This window comes from Sarcophilus harrisii, chromosome 3 (assembly GCF_902635505.1).
Source record: "Sarcophilus harrisii chromosome 3, mSarHar1.11, whole genome shotgun sequence".
NCBI classification, from domain to species: Eukaryota; Metazoa; Chordata; class Mammalia; order Dasyuromorphia; family Dasyuridae; genus Sarcophilus; species Sarcophilus harrisii.
This window is the reverse complement of record NC_045428.1, coordinates 88,444,204-88,457,165: the sequence shown is the minus strand read 5'-3', so window position 1 is coordinate 88,457,165 and position 12,962 is coordinate 88,444,204. Positions and strand designations below refer to the sequence as shown.

The 12,962-nt window shown below is 32.7% G+C and overlaps 1 protein-coding gene across 3 annotated transcripts in view; it reads left to right on the top strand.

Moving 5' to 3' along the window:
- The window catches only part of NAA16 (N-alpha-acetyltransferase 16, NatA auxiliary subunit), a 102,707-nt gene that overhangs the window by 69,258 nt on the left and 20,487 nt on the right, over positions 1–12,962 (top strand). For 2 of the 3 annotated variants that reach the window (XR_004232814.1, XM_031958443.1), the window contains exons 10-13: positions 8,601–8,673; positions 8,804–8,973; positions 9,314–9,466; positions 12,657–12,785. Coding sequence is in view for 1 of the 3 variants with exons in the window: in XM_031958443.1 (XP_031814303.1) it covers positions 8,601–8,673; positions 8,804–8,973; positions 9,314–9,466; positions 12,657–12,785 (525 nt within the window). In the remaining 2 variants the exon portion in view is untranslated. Of the gene's footprint in view, positions 1–8,600; positions 8,674–8,803; positions 8,974–9,313; positions 9,467–12,656; positions 12,786–12,962 lie in introns of those variants that run through there. The other variant, XR_004232815.1, reaches the window with a different exon arrangement.

The following is a 12,962-nucleotide window of genomic DNA, read 5'->3' as shown; positions in this document are numbered from 1 at the left end:
CTTTTCCATAATATAGTACAAAAACAAAAAAATGATTATATAGACTACTATTCTATATTTTTATGGTGATTGGGGAAATATTAAAATCATATTCTAGTGGAAAACAACTTTGCCATCAAGTTTTTAGAATTGCCAGTAGATGGCAATATTACTTCATGAAGTAAGACAGAATGAAAAGAATTTAATGTGAGTAGGAACATTGTCCCTCCCTCTTGTTTTATAAATGAAGAAACTAAAGCCAAATGAAATATAATCTCAAATTTCTATGTTGATAAAGATTTTGTGAATTTAAAATAATATTAAGAATCATAGGGAAGGAAACTAAAAAGAACATCCTTTTATCCTTACTCCCCAGATTTCCTTTTAAAACCCCCCCCCCCCCAAAAAAAAATTCATTTATTTTAAGCTAATCATCTTACTCAGGTAGTTGATTAAAATGGTATCCCTGTTCATTTTTTTCACATTTTTGCCTTTAAAGGTTATGTTTTTACAAGTCAGTTGAATGTATCTCTTTTGCTTCAGATCTTTGAGCTGAAATTGAAGCCAAAGTCTTACACCACATCAAATAGCAGAAATATTTTGAGCATGGATCACAGGATAAAATCCAACCTCTTAGCCATCTCAGGAAGTTAGGGTTATAAAAATATCTGTGTAGTTGATAAGATGGATGGTGCTTGGAGAGTTACTGCTCTTCTCTTTTGGTATAAGTCTGAGGGATCCTACCTTCTTTTTTTGCAGCATGTTTTGTGCATTTATTAGGAGGAAAGAAGAAGGGTTAGAACTTTAAGAAAGTGCTTCATATTACTGCCATCCTTTCAAATGATTCGCCAAATTTTGGGTGTAGAACTTCAACCCTCTAGTTAAGTTCAAACTCAGTAAATGGATATTCAAAATTGCTTGAAATGAAATGAAAATGTATGTTGGTGGAAGTTTCATGATAGACAACTTAGGGATTTTTAAGGGGCATTTCAGTTGAGGGGTACATAAATGTACTTTTTGTTTTTTGGCTGAGGAAAGATTTTCATTAAGTACTATAACAATAATGATGAATTTTTTCATGTGAAAACATGTGGGACAGAGAGAGGAACTTTATTTTCCTTGAAAAACCACGTAGTAGAATGGCAAGAACATTGGACCTTGTTTCCAATCTGGCACCTACGTGAGCCTATTTCCTTGTCTGAGTAATAAGATTACATAAATGTTGTCAGTATTTTAGGTACTTTGGAGAGCGCTTTCCTCCAAAACACTATAAAAAGTCACATAACCATGAGCAATATGCCTTTCTTTCAGGGTTGTTGCAAGGAAAACAAATAAACATGAATCAGAAACCTTTAAGAAGCTACATAAATGTGGGTTGGAATTACTTCAAGGTTGTTACAGGAAAGATGAATTAACACACATCTTGAACCTTAAAAAGTGAAAGAGAATGTATGAAAGTGAGATGATAGAGAATTATATCAGTGCCTAAAGGATTTATGGTTTCCCTTTTTTTCTAGCTCCTCAAATCCATTGACTTACTCCTTTACCCCAACCACATAGGTGATGGTGGTTGTTTATCCTTTGTTCTCAGAGGACCATGACATCAAGGAAGTGATGGCATAACAAGCAAGTGAATTGGATTTAAGTAAGGGAGACTGAGCAAGGTCACCCTCTGGAACCATCTGGGCCAAGTGTTCAGGATCAGGATGTCTAGAGATGACCCTGGGTCATTTTAAACTAATGCCTTTAACAGGTCTCATTTTGGGTGAGGGAAGTACCCAATCAGTGATTAAGATTAGGTGAGAAATGAAGCAGAGAATGACCTCTTTTACCTAGTTCAGAAAAAAGTATCAATCTGGGAAGGGAAGGCCCTCAGGGTTTCTGGCCAAAACAACCTATTATTTTACATTCACTCTGAGCCAACACATAGGTATGTTCATGTGAATGTTATTTCCCTAATTAGAAACTGATATTTCCCTATCTGATCATAGCTCATAATTCCATCTCTTTCTGTACTTTACCCATCTTAAACTTGGTTTTTAGCAAAAATTGTTAATTTTTGACCTTTACTTTTATAAGATTTTGATTTCCCTTTTTTTCTCCCTCTCTCTACTTGGCCTCTCCTCAAGACAGCAATCTATCTGATATAGGTTATAGATGTACAATCATAGTAAATATATTTCCACAATAATGCTAAACTTGGATTTTACTCTCAAGACCTCCCTTATTTTCATCTTTTTTTTTTCCCAGAAGATTATTCCTTAGAAATTCCTTGTGTCTCTTGAATCTTCAGTCTTTCCCTATAAACTAGTACTTTTCCTGCTTCCTTTATTTATCTCATTGTTTAAAAAACTTTCCATCTAAATCTCACCTTCCATTCAGACTTTTGTCCTAGAACTTTACTGCCTTTTCTAGCTCAACTCCTTGAAGAAGTTGTCTATATTCACTGCCTCTACTTTATGTCATTCTTCAACATCTTGCCATCTGGCTTCTGATGTTATTATTCACATGAAATTGTTCTTTCCAGTTAATCAACAATCTCCTGTAGCCAAATCTCATGTAGTCTTTTCTCAATCTTAATTCTTCTAGAACTGCTTGCTGCATTTGACAATATGGATAACCCTTTTCTCCTGAATACTCTCTAATACCTGAGTTTTTCTGGCACTGCCTTGCCGGTTCTCAACTCTGCAACTGTGATGTTTTGCAAGGATATTTGTCCTGGGCTCTCTCCTTATCTTCATTTATACTATCTTGGTGACTCATCAGCTCCCATGGGTTTAAATATGATCTCTATTTAGATATTTTTTCAGATTTACATATGTAGCCCCATGTTCTCCCCTAAGCTTCAGTCTTATAACACCAGTTGCCTGTTTTCAACTTAACATGTCCAAAGTTGAACTCAGTATCTTTCCCTATAACTCTCCTTTCCAAACGTTTATATTTCTGTCAAAGGCACCATCATTCTTCCAGTCCCCCAGATTTGTAACTTTGGAATTATCCTGGGTTTCTCACTCTCCTTTGTTCCACTTAACCAATCAATTGCCAAATCTTTCTTTTATTTTCATAATATCTTTTGTGTATGGCCTATTTTCTCTGCTCACACATCTACCCCCTTTACAATTCCTCCTTGTTTCTCAGAAGCATCCTAATTAGTCTTCCAGCCTCCAGACTTTCCATTCAATTCTTCACATTGCTACCGAAGTAATTTTCTTAGATGTAGGTATGACCATGTGATCTCCCTATTCTGACCATTGTAGTAGCTTTACTTATTGTCTGTAGGTTAAAGCTATTAAGCCACTTTATTTAACTTTTAAAGGCAACATAATCTGACTCTAAATTATTTCATTGAACATTACTTTCCCTTCTATATTCTGTTGTGGCCAAAGTGACCTTCTCTTAGTTCCACACACATTACATTTTATTTCCCATTTTCTTGTCTTTATATTGACTATCTCACATGCCTGGAATGGATTTCTCACTTCATCTTATAGTTTTTTGTTTTTTTTTTTAATTTTAAAATGTTTTACTTTTAATTAAGAAAAACAGAATAGAAAAAGAGACAGAAAGGAAAAATAAACAAAACAAAATATTGCCACGTGCCCAGCAGAACATCAAGGAGGTTCAAAATATATAACAATAAATGTCCATTTCAAGAAAGTATATATATATGCACCTATTCCTACCCACTTAGCTCTCTTTCCACACACACACGCACACACACACACACACACATATACACATATATCTGTATACATACATATGTGGACCTACATACCTACTCACAAATACTCAAGACACATATCATATATATAGACATATACATTTATCCATATGTATATATGCATTTAAAACAATATTAATATGGCTGACATATAAAGTAGATTTCTCTCTTGATTGAATCTTTAAGTTTGACCTTGTCTAAGATCAATGATTATTAGCTCTACTTTTTTCCCTAATAAATTCTACTCCTGATCCTTGTTATAGTGTTTGTGTATATTTGTTAACTCTTCTACTTTAATTCTGCTCCATAACTTGCCTTGCTATTACTTAACCTCCCCTCACCCTTATCTTAACCTTGCTAGCACTTAACCTCCCTCTTGTCTTCTTCTCTTACCCTTTCCTTTCTTCTTTATCCCATTCCTATTAATCTCCACACCTTATCCCACTCCTATTAATCTAAACCCTTTTGTACCCCTCTTTATCCTATGCTAGCCTTTCTCTCTGTTTATCCCTTTCTCACTTCTACACACCTAATCCCACAACTATAAATACATAAATATATATCTGTCTTTTTCTCCACCCTATTCTATTCCTTCCCCCCCTTATTTCTTTTTAGATTTTGGAAGGTGTTCCCTCCAAAATGTATAGCTATAGATATATCTATAGATATTTATATATCTAGTGTTCTGTATTGAACTTCCCAATAGGAGTAGATTTTTAGTACTATGAACCTCTCCTCTCCCCTCTAAAGCCTCTGTGTCAATTCTTCCTCTGCAACTGTTACATAAACATAATTACTATTTTTTTTTATCTTTTCCTAGATACTTTTGCTTTTAGAATCAGATAGTACTCAATTCTGCCCCAATCTTTCTTTTGAGTTCCCCAATTACTGATATCAATCTTAAACGTATAGTATACATTTTCATGTAAAAAAGCAAACAATTTGTCCAAGTTGAGTTCCTTGAAATTATTTTGGTCACAGCTTTCAGGTAGTTCAGTTATCCTTATATTTTCTTTTCTTGATTTGTTTTTCAGATCTGTTTTTCTTATAAGATGTTGTACATTCTGTTCTGTTTTTTCATTTTTTATGTTTTCTTTTGTTATTTCTTGGTCTCATAGCTTCACCAGCTTCTCCTTAAGGGCTCAATTCTAATTTTCAAAGAATTATTTTCTTCAAGATTCTATCTCCTTTTCTAGTTGGTTAACTGTTTTTTTTCCCATAACCTTATTTTTCTTGGATGGTTTTTATCCCACCACCACCCCACCCCCCCTTCAATCTCTCTCATTTGATTTTTTTTTAAGTACTTAGGAGTATCCTTTATTGAGAATTTGAAATAAACTCATTAAAATTCTGACACTATGTATGGACAGTCTTTCAAGATATGGAAATAGCTTTGGGTAAACAGTTCTTTGCAACGTTGTTTATGTTGTATTGTGTTGTCTTATGTTATGTTATGTGGAACAGATTTTAGGATATTTGGGCTCTACTCCTGGTTCTGCTTGGAGCTAGATGTGTGATTATTGGCAAGTTATTTACCCTAATTGCAAATCTGGGTCTTTTAGTATAAGCCTTCCTTGTCCTGATTTTTCTGCAGCTTTTAAAAATTATTGTCCATCCTACCCTACTGAAAATTCTTCAAGAGTATCAGCAACTGTCTTGATTTCTCATTTGATTTTTAAAGTTTTTTCTTTTTTGGAGTTCTTTTATAAATTCTTTCTGGGTGGGTAATCATTTAACATTATTCTCTGGAGATTTTTATTCTTTTTTATTATTCTTTTCTTTCCTTTCTTTTTCTTTCTTTTCTTTTCTTTTTTTTTTTTTTTTAACTTCATTGTTCTCCTTTGAAGATGAACCCTCGTCTTCCTTATTCCCATACATGCCCATAATGAGTTTCTATGGTTGGGTTCTTTCTTCTTTGATCATTTTTTTTAAAGGAGAACTATTAATGTTAACACTTCTAATCATGGGTAGAGGTAATGGTACCTCTAACTTCACTTCAGCTCTCTCTTCTAACCTGGAATCTTAAACCAGAAACTCTCCACCCTTTTGCAAGTGTCTGCAGCCAGTAGACTTACTGCCTCTGCACTCACTGGTGAGCTGGTGAGCTGCTGGTTCCCTCTTGCCCAGGGCCACTTCTCTGCAGCACAACTGGACCTGGTGTTCCTAATCTGCAGAGATTCCCTCAGTCTTCCTGGACTCAGTCTTTCAATTCTCCATGCTGTCCAGGAAGGTAAAAATTCTGTTATTCCTGCAGCTGAACATAGCCCCACATTTCCCCACCTGCTGTTTCTGTGAAGATATCCTGAATGTGTTTATACTTCACATTGGTTAAACCCTACCCTGGGGTTTTTCTTCAGCAGTGTTTCTACTAGGCCTGTATCCCTAAGTGATCACAAAGGAGGGAAAGGAACCCACATGTGCAAAAATGTTTGTGGCAGCTCTTTTTGTAGTGGCAAGAAACTGGAAACTGTGAGTGGATGCCCATCAGTTAGAGAATGACTGAATAAGTTATGGTATATGAATGTTATGGAATATTCGATGATTTCAGAGAGGCCTGGAGAAACTTGCATGAACTGATGGTAAGTGAAGTGAGTAGAACCAGGAGATCATTGTACACAGCAACAGCAAGATTACAGGACATAGATCAATTCTGATGGATGTGGCTCTTTTCAGCAATGAGATGATTGAAGCCAGTTCCAGTGATTTTTGTGCTGAAGAAGGCCATCTGCACCCAGAGAGAGAACTGTGGAAATTGAATGTGGATCACAACATAGCATTTTCAATCTTTTTGTTATAACTGTTTTGCTTGCATTTTGTTTTCTCATTTTCTTCCTTTTTGATCTAATTTATTTTGTGCAGCAAGATAATTGTATAAATCGGTATACATATATTGGATTTAACATATATATGTATTTATATTTTATATATATATACATATATAAAATATGTGTATATATATATATATATATATTAACCATTTTGAACATATATTGGATTACTTGCTATCTAGGGGAGGAGATGGATGAAGAGGGGGAGAAATATGAAAACCAAGTTTTGCAAGGGTCAGTGTAGAGAAATTATCCATGTATATGTTTTGAAAATAAAAAGTTTAATTAAAAAGACTTTAAAAAATTAGCACATTGCAAGAATGTTTGTGGCAGCCCTCTTTGTAGTGGCCAGAAACTGGAAACTTGAGTGGATGCCCCTCAATTGGAGAATGGCTGAATAAATTGTGGTGTATGAATGCTATGGAATATTATTATTCTGTAAGAAATGACCAGCAGGATGATTTCAGAAAGGCCTGGAGAGACTTACATGAACTGATGTTGACTGAAATGAGTAGGACCAGGAAATCATTGTATACTTCAACAACAATACTAGATGATGATCAATTCTGATGGATGTGGCCCTCTTCAACAATGAGATGAAACAAATCGGTTCCAATAGAACAGTAATGAATTGAACCAGCTACAACCAGCAAAAGAACTCAGGGAAATGAGTGTGAACCACTACATAGACTTCCCAATTCCTCTATTTTTGTCCACCTGCATTTTTTATTTCCTTCACAGGTTAATTGTACACTATTTCAAAGTTCAATTCTTCTTGTGTAGCAAAATAACTATATGGACATGGATACATATATTGTATTTAACATATACTTTAACATATTTAACATGTATTGGTCTATATGCCATCTGGAAGAAGGGGTGGGGAGAAGTAGGGGAAAAATTGGAACAAAAGATTTTGCAACTGTCAATGCTGAAAAATTACCTATGCATATATCTTGTAAATAAAAAGCTATTAAAAAAATCAGCACATTGAATGATCACTTTTGGTTTGGTTTTTTGTTTTAATTATGCTCTAGTATTGTTCAGAGAAAGTAACTAAGTCCCTTGAGAACAGGAGATGTTTTAAGTTTTGTCTTGCATTTATAGTAGATAGCATAACACCTGGTAAATATAGTTGCTTAATAAATGCATTTTGATTAATTTGTTTAAGCACTTGTTTTGTGTATCTCTTAACAAGGAATAAGACATTAAATAGGCTAATTCATCATTAATAATTTAGTTTAAAGTGGCTTTTATCGATGAACTTGAAGCTCTTACTTAAACCCATAAAATTAAATCTTAAAAATAAGCAGTAGAGAATCACCTTGTGATTGTCATTTTTATTGCTTTTCACCTTGTACTTCCAAAGACATTTTGTTACAATTTTGTTAACATTTTGTTAAAGACAGGATGTTCAGAGATGTATGCTACTGTTTTCCCCCCCCTTTATCTGCAAGAGTCACTTGCAGTGTTTTTAGATTGATCCTTGGAGCTGGTGTTATATGGCTATGATGATACTAGTGGTCCCCTGAGATTACCATATTGTAATTGACTCCTTATTAACTCATTGTAACTTGCATAATTTCACATAATCAGCTTGTGTAGTATTGATTTTTTAATCTAAATATAGGTAGCTATTCTTGTCTGCTTCTTTAATTCGTTAACATATAATGGGTTTTACACCTAGAAGGAAAATGACAAATCTCTATTAGTATGATGATTGAAATAATGCAGAATAATGTATATTTCAGAAGTAATAATTAGTGATTGTTTCTTTTATAGTCTATAAAAAAGGTGCACTAATTTTATGTTGCAATTTGTAAAATAAAAGCCTTTGAGATTTTCTCTTTAAATATCCACGGATTTTTTCTTTCCTATCTTTCTAGTGAAAAGCCTAATGTTCTTTTAATTTCTGCATGACTCTGAAAGTACAAGTATAATGTATTTACAATTTAAGGGATTTTTTTATGTTGATCTTTTAAAAAGTGTAGCCATTATGAATATACATATTTGAAATATTAATAAGGACTCATTTTCAGGTGCTGAAATTGTTTTTTATTGCTTCTTAACAGGTTTCTATAATACAGGAACTTGTTACCAGCTATGAAGTTTCTCTAAAAACTTGTGACTTCTTTAGTCCTTATGGTAAGTCTAACTTGCTTGAATTTAATTTCTAAGTAGTTTGTAGTCACACTTCTTTTTTGAATACTGTAGTGTCAGTTGTTTTCAATTATATTTTTTTTTAACTTTTTTTTGTATCTTTTTGGCGTTGCAGAAAATGGGGAGAAGGAACCTCCAACTACACTACTCTGGGTTCGATATTTCCTGGCACAGCACTTTGACAAACTTGGCCAAAGCTCATTGGCTTTAGATTACATTAATGCTGCAATTTCAAGCACTCCAACTTTAATAGAACTGTTCTATATAAAGGCAAAAATTTATAAGGTAAGTTAACTTGTAAGTTTTTCAAATTATAAAAATGTATATTCAATCTAAGGTAGCTATATATGTGTGTGTATATATACACACACACACACATACACATATATACATACATGCAGAGATATATTGTAGCTAGGGATATTAGAAATGAGTTTTCTCAATGTTAAATAATGTTATATTTTAGAGTCAATAAATGTGGATTTTGATTTAAACATTTACGTGGTATCAGAAAACATCATTTTATATAAATAAACTTTTATTCTGAAAGTATAGATTGCAGATTTAAAATTAAACTTCTCTTATCTTATGTTTTCCTTTACTTAAGACTCTTGGTATCTTTTAGCACATAGGTAATTTAAAGGAAGCTGCTAAATGGATGGATGAAGCTCAATCTTTGGACACAGCTGATAGATTCATAAACTCAAAATGTGCAAAATATATGCTACGAGCAAATATGGTAAAAGAAGCAGAGGATACATGTTCTAAGTTCACAAGGGTAAGAAATATTAATATCCATTGGAACATTTGTGTTTTGGGCATGTGAAGTATAGTAAAACCCTCACTAATTAGGACAAATCGAAAAAATAGTAATTCTGAGAAAAATTTTGAATCATGGAATACAATTGAATTCTTTTAAAATATAACTTGTTATACATATTCAGATATGGCATAAATTGAATAATATCCTACAAGTTTATATGGGGAGGACTACTGTACTTGTGTACTTTTTATATATAGTACAAGTGTGATAGAATGTGGTTGACCTTTAAAAATGAGTGTTCGGCTAAGTTACTGATACCAACATTTAATAAATTAATTTACTTTATGCAATTTTATTGTTTTCAGGCACATATTAAACAGTGAAGCTAAAGAACATTTCAGTGTGTTGAGTTATGTGGAGGAAGAAGTATGACAAGGAAACTTTATTCAGACTACATAAAAGATTAGACCTGGAAAGGTAGATGCATGGGAAGAGAAGCTGTTATTGAAAAAAGCTGCCTTTCTGGAGAAGTTAGAGGAGGTATAAGGGAGGGAATATCAGGAACAAACACTAGTAAATGAGTTTCTTCAAAGTTTAACAAGCTTTTTTTTTTTTTTTTTTTTTTTTTTTTTTAAACAAATTTGAACATTGGGACTAGATAACTTCTGAATCATCTCCCTAAATTCTGTAAAACTTGAGATAAAGTTCTGAGTAGTGAACAGTAGCAGCAAAGATATAATAAAATTGACTGGGGCTTTTATTCATTTCTTTTATAAACTTAAAACAAAAAAAGTATACTTTGAATGAAGTATCAACAATATGACTAAAAGCATATTTATAATGTTTGATCATTAAAACAAATACTGTGACTAAGATGTCCATCTTTGTAAATTGTTAGATTAGTGCTCATTAATAAGTAGATTGTTAATTCATGAGATTTTGTTAAGTTTACACATTTATATTATAGGCATAAAATTTTCCATGGGAAAATTTGTTTTTAATGTTGAACTAAGAATAAGTTATATTCTAATTTTTTTTTTTCAGAACAAGAGTAGTATCTAGAGATAATGATTATTTTCAATAAAAAATTGCCCTTTCATGAAGTTTTGTGCTTTATATATTATAATTTGATAATTAGACAATTGCTAACTTGTCATTACTTTTGAAAGGATTTTTAATAAGAGTATGCATCTTTATTTTTATGTAGAATTGGGGACAGTGAGGACTAATGACTCTGAGATACTCATACGTCTTTGAGATACTGATTTGAGCTTGCCAACTAGTATTACTTTGGGCCATTGGGGAAGCTGTAAGTTTGAGCTCCTTAGGGGCAGGGATGAATGACATCTTTCTTCTCTTCCTCAGAAGTTTGCACATTCCATTATCCATAATAGGCTTTTACTAAATGTTTAAATGAATAAAGATATTAGGTTTACAAATTTTGAAAGAAAAAAGTCATCAAAGAAAAGTAATTAAAAAAAAATAAGAAAAAAGAGTGTGTATGAAAAGTGTTCTAAATATTTGAAAGCTCACAAAACCCAAAAATGGAAGATTTTAGGATATAAGTGTGGTACAAGCCCTAGAGGGTCTTAGGCTAGGAGTTTAGAGCCCAAGTTTCAGATCTTGGGCAAATCACAACCTCTTTGGACCTCAGTGATTCATCTGTAAAATGAGGAAATTGATTTAGATCATTGATGTCAAAACCCAAATATACATGAGGCCATTAAATTGTGCATAAAGACACCTGTGGGCCACATATTTACTTAGAAAACTACATATTAACATTATCTATATTTCATTATATTTTTATTTATTTTGTTAAACATTTCCCAAGTAAATTTTAATCTGTTTCAGGCCACATCAGGTAGGGAGCATTGTGAGTGTGGACTGTCTGTTTGACACTTACTCTGGATATTCTCTTGGATTTCTTATAGCTCTAATCTAAGGCCCTAGGATCTTTTATACCCTGCCATCTTATTTTACAGCCTAATGTTATGCAACATTTTAAAATTTATCCTGGCCTCATAATGGCTTTTTGATTTTGTTTCTTACAGCCTATATCAACCTAATAACTTATTCAGACATGTATTAAATGCATATTATGGGCTAGATTCTGAAGAAAATAAGACAGTCTTTACCCTTAAGAAACTAATTCTTCTCAACATTACAAAGCCAAAATTTCCTCATTGCAAATGATACATTTTTAAAGCATTCTTTTAGCAAAGTACATTTATATCAAGTAGTTTTTTATACATACTTTACAGTGAACTTTTAATGAGTAAGAATTATGAACATTGAAGTGAAAGTTCAAAAGGAAAAGAAGCAAGATTTTTTCAAAATGTGCTTTTGCCATACTTCCTTTATAGAATGGAAAATGCCAGACTCCCGACCCAGAATCCATTTGTACATATTCCCAAACTATAGGATAAATAAAAAGGGACTACTCAGATCCTACCCTGAAATTCTTTGCCTTAGACACTTCTTAATTACTTGTTGTTTTTTTTTTTTGTTGTTGTTGTTGTTGTTTTACTTTTAATAGATTAGAATCAGCAAAGTAAATGGTATTGGCTAATGTTAATGCTCTTAGAGAGTAGCATAGGCTCTCAGAAAAATAAAAGCAAACATGACTTCCAGAGAATAGATAGGGGGGAAAAGGCAGACACCATAACAATATGACTGTAGTAATGGATGCTCAGAAAAAGGGCTTGAGCCAAGAAATTAAGTACTTCATTAGTAGTTTTCTAGATTTCCCTTAAAAATGTTAAAATGGAACCATTGGTCTTCAAAATACAAACTTTGGTTATTTGGAAAATAGATATTTGTGAAACACTTAATCCTTCAAATGCTGGATAATATTTGGAGGGTGAAGTGAGAGTCTAAATTGTATAAGAAAATTTGAACTGGTTGTTTCTTTTTGCAGAGATGTAAAGATGATTACTTATAGTAGATTCTTTATATTATTTCTACTTAATTGAAATTTTAAAAACAATTAACTCAAGATAGAATGAGTTACAGCTATGGTTTTTATACTGAGAAGTAGAAGAAAGCAAATTTAAATGAAATAGAATTTAATTCTGTTGATAGGATCTTAATCAAAACTTTCTGTATGAGTGATATTTTTAGGACTTTTTATATATCTATATTTATATATATATACATATATATATATGTATGTTCACTAAAGTTTTAAATACTCTTATTTTAGGAAGGAACATCTGCCATAGAAAATCTAAATGAAATGCAGTGTATGTGGTATCAGACAGAATGTGCTTTAGCTTATCAGAGACTTGGGAAATATGGTGAAGCCTTAAAAAAGTGCCATGAAGTAGAAAGGGTAAGTGTTTGAACCTTTTGGCATCTTCTTTCTCCAAAGGTGGTTAGTCATAGATAGAGGTCTATTTTTACGTGACTGTCCATTCCAATTCCATTGGGAACTAAATAGTGAAAAGAGATTTTGATATCAATTATTGGAACTTGTTGAAGTTGTAACTAGTTTGTTTTTTTTTTGGCA